This window comes from Geotrypetes seraphini, chromosome 3, assembly GCF_902459505.1.
Source record: "Geotrypetes seraphini chromosome 3, aGeoSer1.1, whole genome shotgun sequence".
NCBI lineage: Eukaryota > Metazoa > Chordata > Amphibia > Gymnophiona > Dermophiidae > Geotrypetes > Geotrypetes seraphini.
The window spans coordinates 120,841,942-120,862,548 of NC_047086.1; the positions used below are offsets into that span (position 1 = coordinate 120,841,942).

Consider the following 20,607-nt stretch of genomic DNA (forward strand, 5'->3'; position numbering starts at 1 on the left):
TGCTTGGACCAGTAAAATGAACGAGCGGTATAACAAGATTAATAAACTATAAACCATGATTGGAGTGGTACCTGCTGAGCTGGTGATGTTTCTGCTCAGTGAGACAATAATTGGATTCAAAGACGCATCGTACTTAAAAGCCTCCACAAGAACAGCAGTTTGGCTCCTGATTCTGACTGTCACGTCCACAGAGTGATTGCCACCTGCCTGGATACAAATGTAGTGGAATGTAATTTCTCTAATGTATAAAGACCTTTTTATTCCTTTTTATTTTCCAGATCAACATACAGCATACTTTAGTGAATAAGACTGGGGATAGAAAAGAAAGAAGAGGTAGGGTTCGGGGGAAAGTGAACACAATTGAAATTACTCTTTACCCAAGCTGGTGCTTTACACTTGATGGTAGTAGAGTTGCAAGACCTCGCATTTTCCAGACAAGGTTGAGACCCAAATAATACCATCTCTACCCCATTCAAATTGGTACCTCTTATAGTGATCCATATGCCTCCTGCAAAATCAATTTTTAAATTATATACAATACAAATGATAAATCGCTTTTCCTGTTTACAGATTATGTCACTGGAAAGTGTCTTCTGCTGGTACAATATCTGTTCATCTACTTCATTTCATCTATGTCTGTTCCTTAACAGTTTTCCAATTTAGTGCTCGAAGCTGATTACAATCATAAAACACACTATAAAATCATAACAATTGTAATAAATAACATAATATAAACATTAAAATGTAATCACAAAACAGCATAAGCAAGTCTTCTCTACAGATGGATTTAGCTAAAATTATTATTAGATTTTTAACATACTGCCTTTCGGTGGTACAACCAAAATGGTTTACATAGATCTCATAACCTAAGTTTTGTATAGGCTAATGAAGAGTGCATAGCAGCGGCAAGAAATCGGGTTGCCAGAGCAAAGGAGAAGAAGGCAGCGTGCTCTGGTAGCCGGACAGAGAGGGAGAGTCGGAGACACAGAGTTCTGCGCAGGGGAAGGAGGCAGGAAGAAGCACAGGACTCGGGGAAGCGGCGAGAGTACGCTCCGCCCACCCCACCGCATCAGAGGCAGCGTCGGACTCCCCCTTGAAAGGGGGCGGAGCCAACGCAGCGAGCGCTGAATCGGGTTGCCAGAGCAAAGGAGAAGAAGGCAGCGTGCTCTGGTAGCCGGACAGAGAGGGAGAGTCGGAGACACAGAGTTCTGCGCAGGGGAAGGAGGCAGGAAGAAGCACAGGACTCGGGGAAGCGGCAAGAGTACGCTCCGCCCACCCCCACCGCGTCAGAGGCAGCGTCGGACTCCCCCTTGAAAGGGGGCGGAGCCAACGCAGCGAGCGCTGAATCGGGTTGCCAGAGCAAAGGAGAAGAAGGCAGCGTGCTCTGGTAGCCGGACAGAGAGGGAGAGTCGGAGACACAGAGTTCTGCGCAGGGGAAGGAGGCAGGAAGAAGCACAGGACTCGGGGAAGCGGCAAGAGTACGCTCCGCCCACCCCCACCGCGTCAGAGGCAGCGTCGGACTCCCCCTTGAAAGGGGGCGGAGCCAACGCAGCGAGCGCTGAATCGGGTTGCCAGAGCAAAGGAGAAGAAGGCAGCGTGCTCTGGTAGCCGGACAGAGAGGGAGAGTCGGAGACACAGAGTTCTGCGCAGGGGAAGGAGGCAGGAAGAAGCACAGGACTCGGGGAAGCGGCGAGAGTACGCTCCGCCCACCCCCACCGCGTCAGAGGCAGCGTCGGACTCCCCCTTGAAAGGGGGCGGAGCCAACGGCGCGCAGCCGTTCGGCGCACGGCGAAGGCAAGCGGCAAAGGCGCTCGCCTTAGCGAGAGCGCCTTTGCGAAGGGCCTTTGAGAAGGGACAAGGCAACGGAGTAAGACAGAAGGTAAAGAAGCGACAAGTACAGAAGGAAAGCACAGAAGGTAAGAAAGAGACAGACACAAAGGGCCAAGCCGTTCACACAAGTATAACAAGCAGGCAGAGGGAGAGAGTGAGAGAGAGGACACCAGCGGCTGGTAGAGAGAGAGAGGACCCCAGCAGCAGGTAGAGAGAGAGAGAGAGACACCAGCACAGAGCACCAACACAGAGAGAGAAGAGACAGAGAGGACACCACCAACAGGCAGTGAGCGAGAGGACACCAGAGACAGTTAGTGAAAGAAAGAGAGGGCACCAGCACAAAGAGAGAGTCAGGGAGGACACCAACAGCAGATAGGGAGAGAGAAAGGACACAAAGCGGGCACAAGTCACAAGTAATCTCAACTGATATCTTAAAGAAGGAACAACAATGGAAGCAGAAGGAAGCCAGAAGATGAGCTTTCCAGTGTTCTGCACAGACTGTCATATGTACGACTATCTCCCCTCGGGGAGACAGTCGTATGTATGCAGTCGGTGTCAGGAACTGAAAAGCTTGAAGAAGGAGGTCAAGCGACTAGAGGACAAGATTCAGGAGCTAGAAGGATTTCATGCCACGGAGAGACACATTGAGGAGGAAGTCAGGGAACTCGAGAGATTCATTGAAGAGGCATACAGGACGAAGGTGGAAGAGAACGAACTTCAGATGAAAGAAGAAGCTACACGGATACCAACATGCAAGGGAGAGCAAGAAGAAGATTACCCCAAGGATGACACCCACAGAGGGCTATCGCAAGAGGGGGAGATTTTGGCTAGTCGAGGCCCAAAAGAAGAAAGAGTGAAGTACATTGAGGACATTGACCTGAGACCGAAGCGAAAATTGAAGAGAGGAAAGTCAGCGATCCTAGTGGGAGACTCGATCCTTAGGCATGTGGACAGCCACATAGCAGGAGGGAGAGAGGACCGACTGGTGACCTGCCTTCCGGGAGCAAGAACCAAGGACATCGGGGACAAAATTGAAATGATCCTGGAAGGGGCGGAGACAGAAGAGACCGCTGTAGTGATCCACATCGGGACGAACGATGTCAGCAGGAGAGACTACAAAAGAAGCACGCTGTTAGAACAATTCAAGATTCTGGGAAGGAAGCTGAAGATGAGAGCCCAGAAGATAGTGTTCTCTGAGATCCTACCAGTACCGAGGGCAGATGTGAAAAGGCAGGAGGAATTACAATCAATAAATACGTGGATGAGGAGATGGTGTGAGGAAGAAGGATTCCACTTCGTGAGGAACTGGACGGCGTTCTGGGGCAAGAGCAAGCTATACAGGAAAGATGTACTGCACCTGAGCGCAGCAGGAACTAGACTCCTAGCAAACAACGTCAAGAGAGGAATAGAACAGGCTTTAAACTAAGAAGAAGGGGAAAGCCTACAGTTGACAAAGGGTCGACGATTCGGAAGACGGTATCCTGTGAAGATACCGAGGGGAAAAATGGCTGGGAAGGAACAAGGGACAAACTGCAGGAGTCGACTAACCCAGAAGAAGTGGTTACAATGTCTGCAGCAAAAGAGAAGAAAATATGGACCGAAGCACAGGGAAAAGAAAGGAGGACAGCAAAATACCAGGATCTAAAGTGCATATATGCTAATGCAAGGAGCCTAAGAAACAAAATGGGGGAACTAGAAGCCTTGGCCAACGCAGAAGACATCGACATCATTGGAATCTCTGAAACATGGTGGAATGAGGAAAGCAAATGGGATACAGCACTACCGGGATACAAGCTCTATCGCCAGGACAGAACAGGACAAAAAGGAGGTGGAATAGCCCTATACATAAAAGAAGGCATACAATCCACACAAATGGACACAGCAGAGACGGCCAGCAAGCCGGAATCTCTATGGGTTAAAATACCGGGAAGGAAAGGGCCTGAAATAAAGATGGGCCTGTTTTATCGCCCACCGGGGCAAACCAGAGATATCGATGAGGAAATGGAAGCCGAGATGAAGCGTGAATGCAAAAGCGGCAACACGGTTATTATGGGAGACTTCAACTACCCTGGGATAGACTGGAGGCTTGGAAGCTCGAAATGCGCTAGGGAGACAAAATTCCTGGAAGCTACACAGGATTGTTTCATGGAACAGCTTGTTAGAGAACCGACGAGAGGAAATGCCACTCTGGATCTAATCCTAAATGGGTTAAGGGGACCTGCAAAGGAAGTAGAAGTAGTGGGACCGTTGGGAAACAGCGATCATAATATGATCAAGTTCAAGGTTGAGGTAGGAGTGTCAAAAGGCAAGAGATCCATTGCGACAACTTTTAACTTCAGGAAAGGAAACTACGAAGCAATGAGGGAATTGGTAAGGAAGAAACTTAGGAACACTTCCAAAACATGGCTAACGGTAAATCATGCCTGGTCCTTCTTCAGGGACATGGTGAGCGAGGCGCAAAATCTGTATATCCCCAGATTCAGGAAGGGGTGTAAAAAGAATCGAACAAAAGACCCGGCGTGGATAACCAAAACAGTGAAGGAAGCGATAGGCAATAAGAAAAAATCATTCAAGAAATGGAAAAAGGACAAAACTGAGGGGAGCTGGAAAGAGCACAAGAAGCATCAAAAAGAATGTCACCGTGAGGTTCGGAAAGCCAAAAGAGAGTATGAAGAGAGGCTAGCCAGGGAAGCAAGAAATTTCAAACCATTCTTCAGATATGTTAAAGGGAAGCAGCCGGCTAGAGAGGAAGTGGGACCGCTGGACGACGGAGACAGGAAGGGAGTGGTGAAGGAGGAGAAGGTAGTGGCAGAAAGGCTTAACATGTTCTTCTCATCTGTATTTACAAACGAAAACACGTCCAACATACCGGAACCTGAGCAATTCTTCAACGGAAGTCAGGCAGAAAAATTAACATCCATAGAAGTGAGCCTTGAGGACGTTCGTAGGCAGATAGAAAAACTAAAAACTGACAAATCCCCGGGTCCGGATGGCATACATCCAAGGGTTCTGAAGGAATTAAAGGAGGAGATAGCGGAACTACTGCAGCAAATTTGCAACTTATCCCTGAAAACAGGCGAGATCCCGGAAGATTGGAAGATAGCCAACGTTACGCCCATCTTTAAAAAGGGATCAAGAGGTGACCCGGGAAACTACAGGCCGGTGAGCCTGACTTCGGTTCCAGGGAAAATGGCAGAAGCACTGATAAAAGAAAACATCGATCAACATTTTGAAAAAAATGAACTTCTGATAACCAGCCAGCATGGTTTCTGCAAGGGAAGATCGTGCCTAACGAACTTATTGCACTTCTTCGAAGGGATCAACAAACGGATGGACAAAGGAGACCCCATAGACATCATATATCTAGATTTCCAAAAAGCCTTTGACAAGGTGCCCCATGAACGTCTACTCCGGAAACTGAAGAACCATGGGGTGGAAGGAGACGTACATAGATGGATCAGAAACTGGTTGGAGGGTAGAAAACAAAGGGTAGGAGTGAAGGGTCACTACTCCGACTGGAGGAGGGTCACGAGTGGTGTCCCGCAGGGCTCGGTGCTCGGGCCGCTGCTATTTAATATCTTCATAAATGATCTAGAAACAGGAACGAAGTGCGAGATAATAAAATTTGCGGACGACACCAAACTATTTAATGGAGCTCGGACTACAGAGGACTGCGAAAAGTTGCAAAGGGACGTGAACAAATTAGAAGAATGGGCGGCGAAATGGCAGATGAAGTTCAACATTGAAAAATGTAAAGTATTACATGTGGGGAGCAGAAACTCGAGGTACAACTATACAATGGGAGGGATGTTATTGAATAAGAGTACCCAGGAAAGGGACTTGGGGGTAATGGTGGACATGACAATGAAGCCGTCGGCACAGTGTGCAGCGGCCACTAAGAGAGCGAATAGAATGCTTGGTATAATCAAAAAGGGTATTACAGCCAGAACGAAAGAAGTTATCCTGCCGTTGTATCGGGCGATGGTGCGCCCGCATTTGGAGTACTGCGTCCAATATTGGTCGCCGTATCTTAAGAAGGATATGGCATTAGTCGAGAGGGTTCAAAGGAGAGCAACACGTCTGATAATAGGTATGGAAAACCTGTCATATTCTGAGAGATTGGAGAAGCTGGGTCTCTTTTCCCTGGAGAAGAGGAGACTTAGAGGGGATATGATAGAGACTTACAAGATCATGAAGGGCATAGAGAGAGTAGAGAGGGACAGATTCTTCGAACTTTCGAAAAATAAGAGAACAAGAGGGCATTCGGAAAAGTTGAAAGGGGACAGATTCAAAACAAATGCTAGGAAGTTCTTCTTTACCCAACGTGTGGTGGACACCTGGAATGCGCTTCCAGAGGACGTTATAAGGCAGAGTACGGTACTGGGGTTCAAGAAAGGATTGGACAAATTCCTACTGGAAATGGGGATAGAGGGGTATAGATAGAAGATTACTGCACAGGTCCTGGACCTGTTGGGCCGCCGCGTGAGCGGACTGCTGGGCACGATGGACCTCGGGTCTGACCCAGCAGAGGCATTTCTTATGTTCTTATGAAAGAAACAAGGATTCTGGTTTTTGAGCTGACGATTTGTTTAGAACACTGAACCTTCCACTCCTGAAGAAGCTTGAAAGAGTGAAACGGCAAAGCTCTGTTGAGCCGAAGATTCACTACATAGAGTACTCACAGAATTTTGCCCAAAAGCTAAGAGGTTCATTTATGCACTATACAGTATATATCAAAAAAATAACATTTGTTGGATATTGATTAAGGCTGAATAGAGCCGAAATTGATTTATGCAGTCACGGATATGACCAAGATGGTTTTTTGTGATTAATGATTGCTCAAATTGTAGAGGTAGGACAAGAACATTCTAAAGTTCTGCTTCTTTGAGCCCTTGAAGTCTTTTTCTCCCTGGTCTCCATGACTCAGTAAAGATTAATAGTGAGAAATTTGCAGATCTTGCAAAGTACAGTTCAATGGTTTGCCAATATAATTTTGTGTTTTTTGGTCATTTTTTTTACATTAGACTTGGAGGACCTAGTAGAGCAAGGCCATGTCCGTGTGAGCTCAAAAATATGGTTTTGTATATGTGAGGGTTGCAAATGATGCATTCCAGATGCTAAAAGCTAGTTGTAAGATTCAGTCTCATGCCAAATTTGTCTGTCATCATACTGTAACTTTGAACACAGCAAATATACTATGAGGGGCATAATCAAAACTTTAAAACGACCAAAATCCTGCCTAAGTCAGCAATTGGACGTCCTATTAGTAGGGATGTCCAAGTGCCAATAATCGAAACAAACTTTCTGGATGTTCAGCAGCACTTCTAAGCTGCTGTACATTCAGAGCTCAAACAGGCATGTTGGGAGGTGTGTTATGGGTGGCAATCGGGTAGGCAATAATCAAAGGTTTTCCAGGACATCCTAGGCGGAACTTACACGGGATCTAAGTGCCTCAAAGGTGACCAAACTGACAAGATGCCCAATGGAGGGTTTAAGACAGGGGTGTCAAAGTCCCTCCTCGAGGGCCGCATTCCAGTCGGGTTTTTAGGATTTCCGCAATGAATATGCATGAGATCTATTAGCATACAATGAAACTAAACTAAACCTTAAATTTATATACCGCATCATCTCCACGGATGTTGTGGAGCTCGGCACGGTTTACAAGAAAATATAGGAAGAGAAGGATAAAAAAGGTTTACATGAACTCATATATAGAAGAGAAGAGTAAGTGGGGATAGAATTACATTTTAGTGAAAAGCCAGGTTTTCAGTTGCTTGCGGAATAATTGGAGGGAGCCCAGGTTCTGCAGCAGGGTAGTAAGGTCGTTCCAAAGACCTGTGATTCTGAAGAGAATGGATTTTCCCAGTTTGCCTGCACAGTGAATATCGTGTAGAGAGGGGAAGGATAATTAATACCTTTGGGCGGGTCTGGTAGAGTCAGGACTCGAGGAGTTATAAAATAGTGGGATTAAGGGAGGAAGGATGCCGTGAATGATCTTAAAAGCCAGGCAGGAGCATTTGAAATGGATTCTGAATGAAAGCAGTGCATACAAATAGATCTCATGCATATTCATTGGGGAAATCCTGAACACCCGACAGGATTGCAGCCCTCGAGGAGAGACTTTGACATCCCTGGTTTAAGGCATGAACAACCCCCACATACACACACTCACCCAGTGGTCATGACCCCATCCCACCACCCACAGATGGGAGGGAAAAAAAAAGCACTCCCACACTTTGAGGGAAGTAATAAACATGCAAATCTCTCTAATACATATTAGTGATATCCTGAAAACGTGACCTGTCGCAGTCTTCCAGGACTGGGAGTGATTAGGGGGCCATCTGTTCCTTTAGTGAGAGAGAATAAAACTCTCTTCTACCAGAGGTAACTCATTCCTAATGTGACCATTTATTTTTTTTCTCAAAACGGGACAGGGACCCCCCCCCTCCAACCCTCCTCTGATCCTCCCCTGAGCCCCTCAGCCCCACCCCAGGATCCTCCCCCCCATAGCCCCCCAACCCTGGCTCCCTACTTACTGATATTATGTCAGCTAAAATATCATTGGGCCACAGATTGTGTAGCCTGCCTCATTCTAATGCTTCTGATCCATCCCCCTTTAGCAGCTAGAAAGCTTGAGTGTAGGGCCAGAGGATGGTCTCATTGTTCATTACCTAAGCACATGCAAAGCTAGGGTCATCCATCGAGAAACAGCCCAGTTGCAAAGCCCTAAGAAGAAAAGTCTGGCCATCCATGCACACATCTGTAAAAGTACTCCAGAGTCAGGAGAATGTTGTCACAGACAGCCACAGTTTTTGTAGTACAAGCTGCATGAACCCCACCCCACCCCACACCCCCTTGAACTGAAAGAAATCTCGGTGAATTTGGAAGATGTACTATGCCAAATCACCAAGTTAAAAAGTGATACATTGTCAGGGTCAGATGGTATACATCCCAGGGTATTAAAAAAACTTAAAAATGAAATTGCTGACCTGCTGTTAGTGATCGATTCTGTAACCTGTCGCTAAAATCATCTGTAGTACCTGAAGATTGCAGGATGATCAAAGTTACGCCAATTTTTAAAAAGGGCTCCAGGTGAGATCTGGGAAATTATAGACCGGTAAATCTCACTTCAGTGACGGACAAAATGGTAGAATCGATTATAAAAAAATAAAATTGTGAAACATGTAGACAAACATGATTTAATGAGACGGAGTCAGCATGGGTTCAGCTGATTTATTTTTTTTATTTATTTATTTTTATTTATTTATTTAGATTTATATCCCGTTCTCCCAGTAGCTCAGAACGGTCTACAAGTAAACATACACAGTAGAAGTAATTAGGCAAATAAGATGTACAATAGGTTTAGGTGCTTGGACATACAAAATTGTGCAGTATTTATCAGGGTACAAACAATTTTTCAGAGTACAGACAATTTATCAGAGTACAGACTAAGAGAGGACTATACTGAAATTTAGGAGAAGTTAAATAGGGGAGAGAAGAGTGAGGTGGGGTTTAAGGGGGGGTGTAGACTGAGGGAGATCTTTAGTTGAAGAGGAGGGTCTTTACCATTTTACGGAATGTCAATAAAGAGTTCTGTTGCCTGAGTTGGGGGGGGAGTTTATTCCAGAGATGTGGGATGAAGTGGCTGTAGGATCGTTTGTGGGCAGTTTCTGAGAGGAGGGACCTTCCAGGGGGAATGCATAGGCGTATTTCCGATTTTGAGCGGAGGGAGCGAGTGGGGGTGTAGATGGGAAGCTTAGATTTTATGTAGGAGGGGGTGGTGGCATAAATTCTCTTGTGGGCTACTGCTAGGGCCTTGAAAGCACAGCGCTGGCTAATTGGGAGCCAGTGTTCAGCGCGGAGTGCTGGGGAGACGGGATCATGGTAGTTGAGGTTGTGTAGGAGGCGGATAGCTGCATTTTGGACACGTTGGAGGCGTTTGAGATTATTTTTGGTTAGTCCATTAAATAGGGAGTTACAGTAATCCATTCTGGAGAGGACATATGCGTAGAGGAGTTGGGCGAGGTCAGGTGTGGAGATGTAGGGTTTGATCCTTTTCAGTTGGCGGAGGTAGTAGAAGGAGGTGGAGATTACTTGGGATATGTGGGCAGATAGGGATAAGTGTCCATCTAAAGTTACTCCTAGGCTGCGTACCTGATCTGTTGCCGTTAGTAGAGTGGAGTCCCATGCTAGGGTAGGACGTGTGAATTTGGTGCTTTTTTTCCTGATCCATAAGAGTTCTGTTTTAGTGGCGTTTAGTTGAAGTTTGTTGTTTGACATCCAAGTTTTCATATCAGAGAGGCAATGTTGGAGGTTAGTAATTTGGGACGATCGGTTCTCGCCTAGTGGGAGGAGCAGCTGGATGTCATCTGCATAAGAGTGGATTTTAATGCTATATTTCTGCGCTATATCAATGACAGGTCTGATGTAGAGGTTGAATAGGAGGGGGGATAGAAGGGCGCCTTGAGGAACACCATATTTGATAGGCTTGGGGCGAGATTTGTGTGTTCCTAGTAGGACAGTCTGGGTCCTTTGATGGAGGAAGGAGGTGATCCATTGGAGGGCTGTGTCCTTGATTCCGAGGTCATAGAGTCTGGATGTGAGGAGGTGGTGGTCGACTGTGTCAAAGGCAGCGCTGAGGTCAAGTAGGACTAGTAGGGCATCACTGCCTTTGTCGAGTATTGCCCAGCTATCATCAATGATGTCAAGGAGTACTGACTCTGTGCTGTGGCCTTTTCGGAAGCTGAGGGAGATCTTGCCTCACAAATTTGCTTGACTTCTTTGAAGGTGTGAATAAACATGTGGCTAAACATATGGTTGATATAGTATATCTAGATTTTCAGAAAGCTTTTGATAAAGTTCCTCACGAGATGCTCCTGAGAAAATTAAAGAGTTATGGGATAGGTGGTAAAGTTCAGTTGTGGATTAGGAATTGGTTATTGGATAGAAAACAGAGGGTAGGGTTAAATGGTCATTTTTCTCAATGGAGGAGAGTAAACAATGGAGTGTCGCAGGGGTCTGTACTGGTACTGGTGCTATTTAACTTATTTACAAAATGATCTGGAAATTGGAACAATGAGTGAGGTGATTAAATTTGCAGATGACACCACACTGTGCAAAGTTGTTAAAACGCATGCGGATTGTGAAAAATTGCAGGTGGACCTTAGGAAATTGGAAGACTGGGAATCCAAATGGCAGATGAAATTTAATGTGGACAAATGCAAAATGATGCACATTGGAAAGAATAACCTGAATCACAGTTACCGAATGCTAGGGTCCACCTTGGGGATTAGCGCCCAAGAAAAGGATCTGGGTGTCATCGTAGACAATACGATAAAATATTCCGCCCAATGTGCAGCGGCGGCCAAAAAAACAAATAGGATGCTAGGAATTATTAAAAAAAGGGATGGTTAACAAGACTAAGAATGTTATAATGCTCCTGTATCACTCTATGGTGCAACCTCATCTGGAGTATTGCGTTCAATTATGGTCTCATTATCTCATGAAAGATATAGTGGCGCTAGAAAAGGTTTAAAGAAGAGCGACCAAGATGGTAAAGGGGATGGAACTCCTCTCGTATGAGGAAAGCCTAAAACAGCACTATCCATTTATCTAGTTAGCAGTACCAACTGCCTGGATAAGTCCCTGAAATTTTGGGGCTAATCTCATAATCTGTATTGCTAATAGATTCATATCCGAGTTTCTCTCCTATTCTGAGTGCTAGTCTTTGTTTGAACTAGGAAGATACTTCCTATTTGCCTATGGTGAAAGATCCCTCCACCTCAGGGTCCCCAACTATTTTGTCTTTTTTTTCTGGCACCAGCAACTGCATCAAGAAATAGTAGGATATTTGCTCATTTAAATTTTATTTAGCTGCTTAGTCCGAAGCACACACAGGAAAGATCCAATTAATTTCTGCACACAGATTAGAATACATCCCTTGATAAATCAACCCCCTAAGTAGTTATTGAATCCCTATTTTTTAGGCAGAATAATAAAATTATGAGCAAGAAAATTATTTGTAAATAAAGAATAAGTCCTAGTAATATTGTAATTGCTCAATACATACCAATTTCTGAGGCTGTAGAAGGATAAATAGCTAAAAGTCTTGGCTTTACAATGAAGTAGATGTCTCCTCCACTTATATTCAACGCAAAGCCATAGGGTCGGACAAGTAGGGCCACTCGATACACTCCTATTGGTATAGCATCCATAAAACAAGTTATACTTGTTGCATTTAAATGAGTGACATTACAGCTTGTTTGGTGGATGTTTATTTGCAACACATCCTCGTCTTCACTAAACCCAGATCCAGTGATATAAACTGTAAATCTGATGCCATCATCTATGGGAAGGAAATGAACAAGGTCAAAACGCAACAAACATATCAATCACTCAGTCTTGTTTCCAAATATACACTGGTCAGTATATACCTTTATATAGTTATTAAGATGTATTTATAAAATGATTGACTAAATATGGTGTACAATAGATGATCATCAGGGTTGTTTTATTTATCAGCCCTGCCCCCATCCATGAAAAAAATGTTAGTATTAAATAATAAAAGGGCTCTTTTACTAATGTATGTTAAAATCTGGGCTTAGCATGTACAAACAAGAGACTTTCCCACGTGCTAAGCCCAGATGTACCACAGCCTATTTTTTATGCTTTTACCTTTTTTATACAGGTCATGCATTAATGTTCATATTAGCACATGATACCTTTATACACTCATTTTCTCAGTGGTCAATTACGGATATGAAAACAAGTCAGAAAGAGGATTGGCTCATATGAACTCTGGTGCTGGAGAAAGATTCTGTGTGTGTTATGGACTGCCAGGAGGACTAACACATTGATTTTGGAACGATTTGTTAGCCCTCCTGGCAGTCCAGAGATCAGACAAGATATGTCACTTAAAGCCCATATGATGAGATCACTGGAGAAGGACATCATGTTTGGGACAACTGAAGGAACTAGGCGAAGAGGGTGACCTGCAACTAGGTGGCTGGACATGTTGACAATTACTGTAGGGATGACACTGGAGGACCTCATTGGACTAGCACTTGGCTGATTCTTTTTGGATCTTTAATTCATCAAATCGCTACAGGACTCAAACCCAAGTCAATGGCACCTAACACACACACATATCCCTTTATAAAATTAATGTAAGAACAAGCTACGTGCTATTTAGGAGGTGCTAAGTGTTCCTGTGTTAACTCTGTTAACCAGTTAGCATGCCCTAATGTTGAATAATACAACAGAAAGGCAGGAGCCTTGAGGAACACCAGTAAGAATATCAAAATCTGTCAAACAATCGTGACCAGTTCTCATATAAAACTATTAGAGAAAAAAAAAGATAAAAATCAATCTAAAACTTTACTGTTCAGACCTTCAGATTTTAAACAGTTAATCAGCATAGAGTAGTCTATGGTGTCAAAAGTAGTCGATATAGCCAAAGTAACTACAAAAAATAATGTTGCACTATATCAAAACTGGATTTAACAATGTCAAGCAGAAACATTAATAATGTCTCAGTTGTTTGATAACCTTCTGGCGACGCAAGCAGCAAAACTTAACCACTCCATCTCCAACCTGTTGACGGCAACGGGCAACTTCAAAACTTTTCGAAAAGAAATCAAAACCCTACTTTTCAAAAAATTTATCCAGATATCTTAACCCAACCCTTCCCCCTCCTCCTAGATAAATTCTCCCCCAAAACCTCCACTTAAATAATCTCTTCCTCCCCAAAACACCAACCAAGTATTCAGATCCCTGAAATGTAACGTAATCTTATTTGTACTCTAACTGTAATCTATTTGTTATATCACACAGTAACGTACAGTCAATTTAATATCCAATTTGCAAGTTCTTCCAGAATTAATCCAGGTACTTCTCCTCCCTTGTAACAAAAAAAAAAAAAAAACCACCCCAAAACTGTTGTAACTTCACTGGAAATGTCGTTAGCTCTTTTGTAATCCGCCTTGAACTGCAAGGTATAGGCGGAATAGAAGTCCCTAATGTAATGTAATCATGTTTAGTTCTAAATCGAAATTGATTAGGATCAAAATATGTTATGTAAATCAATAAACTCTACTAATTGGTCATATACCACCTTTTCTCCGTCTTTAGTCAGAAATAGAAGAGATGGTATTGGTCTATAATTTTCAACCAGATCCTGATTTGAATTATGATTTTTAATTAATGTTCTCAGAGCAGCTCTTTTCAAAGATGCAGGTAAACATCCTTCCTTCAAACACTTGTTTATTAAACAGTTAAATATCTCTAGTGTGAAACTTTTTAAAACTTTCACAATGCTCAGATGACAAATAACTAAGGGACAATGAGCATTATTAACCTTAGACATTACCTGGGTCACTTGCTGGTTAGATACTGGTTCAAATCTAGACCAGCAATCATCATTAGGTAAAGGACAATAAAATTCAAAGATAAATTATTAGAATCAAACTGATCAGCTATCTTAGAAACCTTCAAGGAGAATCCAGAAGTAAAGCCCTGGCATGAAAAACTTGAATAGCCAGAAGGAACAGATTCTATCACTTTTTCAAAATAGTTGTGTTTAGCCACCCATGTTAAATTTGAAATTTCTGAAATTTTATTTATTTTTTTTTAAATGCATTCCGCACTATCAACATATAGCAAATAAAAATTATGTAGGCATTTCTTAATGTGAGTACTTTTAAGGCTCTTTTTACAAAGGTGTGCTATGTAGGGGTGTTTCCTTATTTGCACCTGAAGGTTAGGCCTCTCTGATATGATCAAGCCTGAACCATTATTTGCAAGAAATCATTCCAGCCTGAACCTAGCAAGAAGAGAAAGAAGAATACATCTTTGCTGTTTCTGCCTGATGCATTCTGGGTATGTACCAGAACTGTATTCTAGTCAAGGACATCCATCTATGCCTTCATGCTTAGCCTGTATGAATTTTGAGGGAGGAATTGCTCCTGTACTTCCTATCTAACAAAGGTGCCTCTGTTGCCCAGATTGTACGAGACTCTATACAGAAAGGCTATTCATCTAAGTTCTGTTTCTGGATTGGTCTGGAGAAGTCATCTGACGAGATCCAAGTGAAAACGTGCTAATTATAATTTAGTCTGTGCTAGGATGTGGGTGAACTCGCATCTTATCATAGGTGTTCTCCATGCACTTCTTTTATAATAATTAAGTCCTGAAAAGTTACCTCTTGTGATTAGCTCTCATCCAGGGAACGAAGGAACAGGACTTTTATCCAGACCTGGTTTTCATATCACATAAAGGAAACCTTTGCTGCCAACATAAGTTACAGCTTCTCCAGTGACTGACGAACTCTTGTTCTGGTGCCAAAAGAATTCTTATCTTCAGTTCTGAGTAGAAGATGTCTTCCCTTTCACCTGATTTTGTGCCAAGGCCTAATTGGATGCTGAGCATACGGAATTCTATTATCTTATCAGCTGGGGTTAGATAAATGAATCCTATTGTGGTTCGGGATAAGGAGAAGTGAAGCTACTCTTGGTGATAATCTGTAATAGTTGCTGCTAATCAGGAATTATTATTATAAGGAATTATAGAGTGTAAGAATTAGTTTTACTTATTTATCTAGCAAGTGTGTTGTGATAATTATGTACTGAGTTTCATATATGTAATCGGATATTTTGTGAACAATAATTAGTTATTGCTGCTGGCTTGTGAATTATATTTTTCTATTTTCATAATAAAAGTATTTCTCATTAGCCTGGGTCTGGTGTCGTGTAAGTAGGCAAAGAAAGCTGAACCTGGATGAGATATTATGATCTTCCCTAGAATACTAACAGGCACGTATTTGTTTATGGAACTGATTAGTGGACCATAAATCTTTCTACAGCTAGTGTTTTTAACGCATGCACCGGATTAGCGTGCACTAGCCAAAAATCTACCACCTGTTCAAAAGGAGGCGGTAGCAGCTAGTGCATGCGGCAATTTAGCACGCGCTAATGCCCTAGCGCGCCTTTGTAAAAGGAGCCGTTACTCACATTAGAAAAGAGGAGTTTCCTTGGGAGTGTTAAGGTATTTGGCTATGTGTGAACCAACAACATTTGAAGCACATTGTAATAAAGAAATTCACTTCTCTAAAATTTTCTTTTAAAAACAGCCCACCTAGTTTGGTACCTTTCTGTAAAATTTATATCATTTCTCACAGAGAATCATGTGTGTACTTTCCTTTTGAAATTTATCTAGGGAAAAGTCAACAGAGAGATTTGAACCTGCTTTTTCAGATGGTACATTTTCCCTTCAAGATAATGTAGTAGTATTCTTAATAGATACCAAGCAAGGAAGAAGTAACAGGGGATAACTTCTGTTCTGTTTAGACCCTGACAAAGGTGGCAGGCCGATAGCGGACTGCTTGAATTTTTAAAGTTGGTGGCGCTGGGATTTTTCAGTGGCGGGAAGAGAGTCCCAGCAGGTGCTTTCAGAGATCACCCATGAAAATGAGATAAAATGAAATTTCATTTGTTTTTAATTATCCATACAAGATAAAATGATTCACAATAGACAGCTAACAGTTACGTAAAACAGCCAAGGGTCTAGCTTATTTTTTCTCTTTTGATTTCAGTGAAAATCTTTCCCACTGCAAGAGCAACACCAAATCTTATACCTGAGGAGTACTGAATATCAGTGATGAGAGGTGTTACTTCCTGGAGGTACTGGAAAGAACAGGCTCCAGAGCAACTGGCTGGAATATCATTCACTTGCACCGTGACCTGAAGAAAACACAAGAACAGGACCATATTTTATACCCTATGCTACACATAGCCCCCCGATATTCAGCCAACTAGCTCCCATTGAACATCAGATTCGCCGGCCAGTCCAGTGACTAGCTGTTTCGGACAACATGGTCACTGCTGAATTTCTACAGCTGGCTAGCTAGGTCATGCGGACAGATAAACCTGCCTAAAAGACAGGTCTGTCTTTGGCCATTAGCCTCAGCCAGCCAGCCAATGAAAATCGGCTTGGCTGGCTAAGTGCGAGCCACTGACCTTTGCCCTGGATTTTTATTGCTTGCAACCTGACGTTGAATATCTAGGATCTCAGGCCACTGGACTATTAGACTTTTCCTAAACACCCCTAATAATTATATGGAATAGAACATTCTGAGGTCCTTTCACTGAAGCTGTGGCATAAGTGGACTCAGACTGCCACTCTAAAGCCATTTGTGTCGCACCTGGAAATTGGCCAATTTTCTTATTTCTGGAATAAATGGCCACAAGCTAATTGCACAATTAGCACATGACCATTAAAAATATTAACACGTGAGCCCTTACTGCTACCCATTTTGTAGGTGATAATGTTAACCCCATGTTAATCAGCACATGGCTAAGCTCCATACACTGAGTAGCATTGTCACACTAACTCTCCACCCCCAAACATGCCCCCTTAGTGAACTGTGTGCAGGCAAACTGGAAAATTTACCATGGGGCACTTCAACATATTTTTTTAACTTAGTGGTCAGACTGTAATAATATGCAGAATTTTCATTTTTGACATTCAATAGATTTTTTTACTTCACCAATCCTGGTTGGGAACATTCTCTGATTACAGATTCAAATTTGGCACCCAACATGAGATCGTGGCTTCTGCCTTGTCAGTCAGCTGGTAACGGGCAGAACGTGAGTGACATCAGAAGTCACTTAAGCGGGAGCAGCTTTACCTGGGGCTGTCTCTGCCATAGTGAACGAGTAACACAGCACGCCGTAGTAAGTCACAGAATTATTGGAATGTCTTTCTGCTAATAGATATGTTCCCTGCCACTTTTCTACTTGTTTTTTTGCAGACATTGGTCTAGAGCCCTGACGCAACTTGGGGACGAAACGGCAGCTAGCTGAATGTCGGCGAGGACTGGTGGGGATGCAGTGACATTCTTTAACTAACCATTCATGAACCCTGCCCTGCAGCTAAGTAGCTCTATTTTTTTTGCAACGTTCCAAAATCATTACATTAAATTGAAGATGTGTAATTGTGCATAGCGGGACAGGAGGGGGATCAAGAGCTGGTGAGTATTCATTCCCTTTCCAGTGCTGTTGTAAAATCTAGCAACGCATGGGGATCTGAGGCTCTCCCCTTAGCAAAGGAAGATGTTCTTCAATGAATCTGTGTCTATGTTAAAAATTTAAAATAATTTGAGAAAGGTATTGGATTAGAAATTGATTGCTTCTTTCTCATGCCTGTATATGATTTTGGGTGATGCACTTCAACATATCCCATGGTAGGCAATTCTAGCTCATGGTAAGTACACATTATGTTTAATTAGCTTATTTTGTATGTATCTTTTGTGAGTATTTCATATTTCATTAGATATACTGCAGAGCAATATTTTTGATAATATCAAATTTTGTTTGCCTGGGAACTCCTAATAAGCTGAGTTTGAGTGACATCACTATTTCTGATGCTCCTTCGATGCTGGATGCTGTAGTCTGCTCCTGATGACATTACGAATCGAAATGCTGAATGAAGCTGAGTCCGTGCCATTCAAAATCTCTTGACAATCCTTGTCATGACAATCCCCCGAGGCAGAAAATCTTCAGAATACAATGCCAAGCCAGAACATAAACAATGCCTCCTCTGGGTCAGACCTGAGGCCCATTGTGCCCAGCAGTCCGCTCACGCGGTGGCCCAACAGATCCAGGACCTGTGCAGTAATCTTCTATCTATACCCCTCTATACCCTTTTCCAGCAGGAAATTGTCCAATCCTTTCTTAAACCCCCAGTACCGTACTCTGCCCTATTACGTCCTCTGGAAGCGCATTCCAGGTGTCCACCACACGTTGGATAAAAAAGAACTTCCTAGCATTTGTTTTGAATCTGTCCCCTTTCAACTTTTCCAAATGCCCTCTTGTTCTTTTATTTTTTGAAAGTTTGAAGAGTCTGTCCCTCTCTACTCTCTCTATGCCCTTCATGATCTTGTAAGTCTCTATCATATCCCCTCTAAGTCTCCTCTTCTCCAGGGAAAAGAGACTAATAAATAATGCTGGATGAATAACAATATTGGAAAATATTTTCTGCTTTTGATGAACACTTTGGACCCGATTCTATAAATGGCACATAAAACATTGGCACTGAGGAATGCGGCACATCGTGCTGTCAATTTTCAGTTAGGCACCGTTTATAGATTCCTACTTAGGAGCACCTAAATTGGACAGTCACCAGTAGGCATCAAAATCTTAGGCGCCCCCTATTTATGCCAGGTTTTTCTTGGCTCTTAAGTGAGGTGCCTTCAAGGAACACACGCCCAAGATCTGCCTTTAACCATACCTAATTTCTGGTAGACACCTACCAATTTGGATCCCTAACTAGCAATTAATTTTAATTTAAGCTAATTATTGCACCAATAAAGCTTCTTAGCGCTGATTATGCTAATTAAATAGTTAACCCTGTCCTCTACAAAACCGCGCTAGTGTTTGTAGCGTCGGCCGTGGCGGTAACAGCGCCAACGCTCATAGGAATTCCATGTGCATCAGAGCTGTAACCGCTTTGTAAAGGAGGAGATTAACTAAGCGCTTAAATTGACTAGGCCTGCTGATTTATGTGCTCAACTTTAGGCATCAGTTGATGATTCATTGCTGATAAGTTTTGCTGCGTTGAATGAAATGGCAGGACAGTACTTTATTGAATTTTGCATGTTCTTTGTGCTGAACACCGTAACGGACCTACAGTGGGTTCCCAACAAGAACTTTTCAAGTGCCAATATGTTTTTTTACATACACGTGATAAAACTTCATTATACATATTTATGGAACACTTTTTGGCCACTTGATCTCATGTGCACAAAAATTGTGTTGTAATTGGGACTGACTGAATTTACATCATGTGGGATTTATTATTTTGTGAATTGCCTTTAATAAATAGGCATAAAAACACACAGTCACGTTTTGGATGTTCCATATAGGCGATTTTTTTTTTATTTTTTTTTTTATTACCACCACCTTGCACATAATTATACTTCTCTCACGTCCCTCTGAAGAATATCCTTCCCCTATAGGTTTTTAGGGCCTAGGAGGGGCAGGAGTAACTCCTTCCTGGTTCCAATAACACCAGAGAGACAATCTGCAGCCCAAAGAATAATTCACAAAGACTGGTATCCATCATTTCATACCTGAGTAAGTTGATTAGCAGTAGCCAGCATGTCACCAAAGATTGGTCCAATAAAAACACCACCATCATACACAATATGCGCTTTAACTGAGGGATTAAGACCAGTAAGGTTTTCAGCAGACACCTGGAATCATTAAAACATAAATAACTAATTTAATTATAAACATATTTAGTTAGATTTAATGTAAAAGACACAGACAGCTTTAAGAAGACTTGCAAGTTCTCAAAAGCTCATGTACTGAAAACCAAATTATTCTTTGGATCAGTAAACCAATTATTGAGCACATGTTCATCTTCCTAAAAATCCACTGTTACGGTCCCTATAATTAAAGGTTGCCACCATCGGAAGGGCAGGTTCAGAAGCATGATACATAAAGATAGCTATACCTCCTTGAAGTATAGTTATCCTCTTAAGAACATAAGAATTGTCGCTCCTGGGTCAGACCAGTGGTCCATCATGCCCAGCGGTCCGCTCACGTGGTGGCTCCTAAGTCAAAGACCAGTGCCCTAACTGAGACTAGACTTACCTGCGTACGTTCTGCATTAAAATCTACTTTGCATGATTTTGCTTCACAGTACATAGAAACCTAGAAACATGATGGCAGATAAAGGCCAAATGGCCCATCTAGTCTGCCCATCCGCAGAAACCATTAT

General features: G+C 42.7%; 1 protein-coding gene across 13 annotated transcripts in view; it reads right to left on the reverse strand.

Moving 5' to 3' along the window:
* The window catches only part of PKHD1 (PKHD1 ciliary IPT domain containing fibrocystin/polyductin), an 800,857-nt gene that overhangs the window by 622,271 nt on the left and 157,979 nt on the right, over positions 1 to 20,607 (reverse strand). For all 13 annotated transcript variants that reach the window (XR_004538726.1, XR_004538727.1, XM_033936724.1 and 10 more), the window contains 5 exons: positions 19,955 to 20,077; positions 16,460 to 16,565; positions 11,900 to 12,175; positions 378 to 508; positions 72 to 207 (listed from right to left, as the gene is read on the reverse strand). Coding sequence is in view for 11 of the 13 variants with exons in the window: in XM_033936724.1 (XP_033792615.1) it covers positions 72 to 207; positions 378 to 508; positions 11,900 to 12,175; positions 16,460 to 16,565; positions 19,955 to 20,077 (772 nt within the window). In the remaining 2 variants the exon portion in view is untranslated. The remainder of the gene's footprint in view (positions 1 to 71; positions 208 to 377; positions 509 to 11,899; positions 12,176 to 16,459; positions 16,566 to 19,954; positions 20,078 to 20,607) is intronic.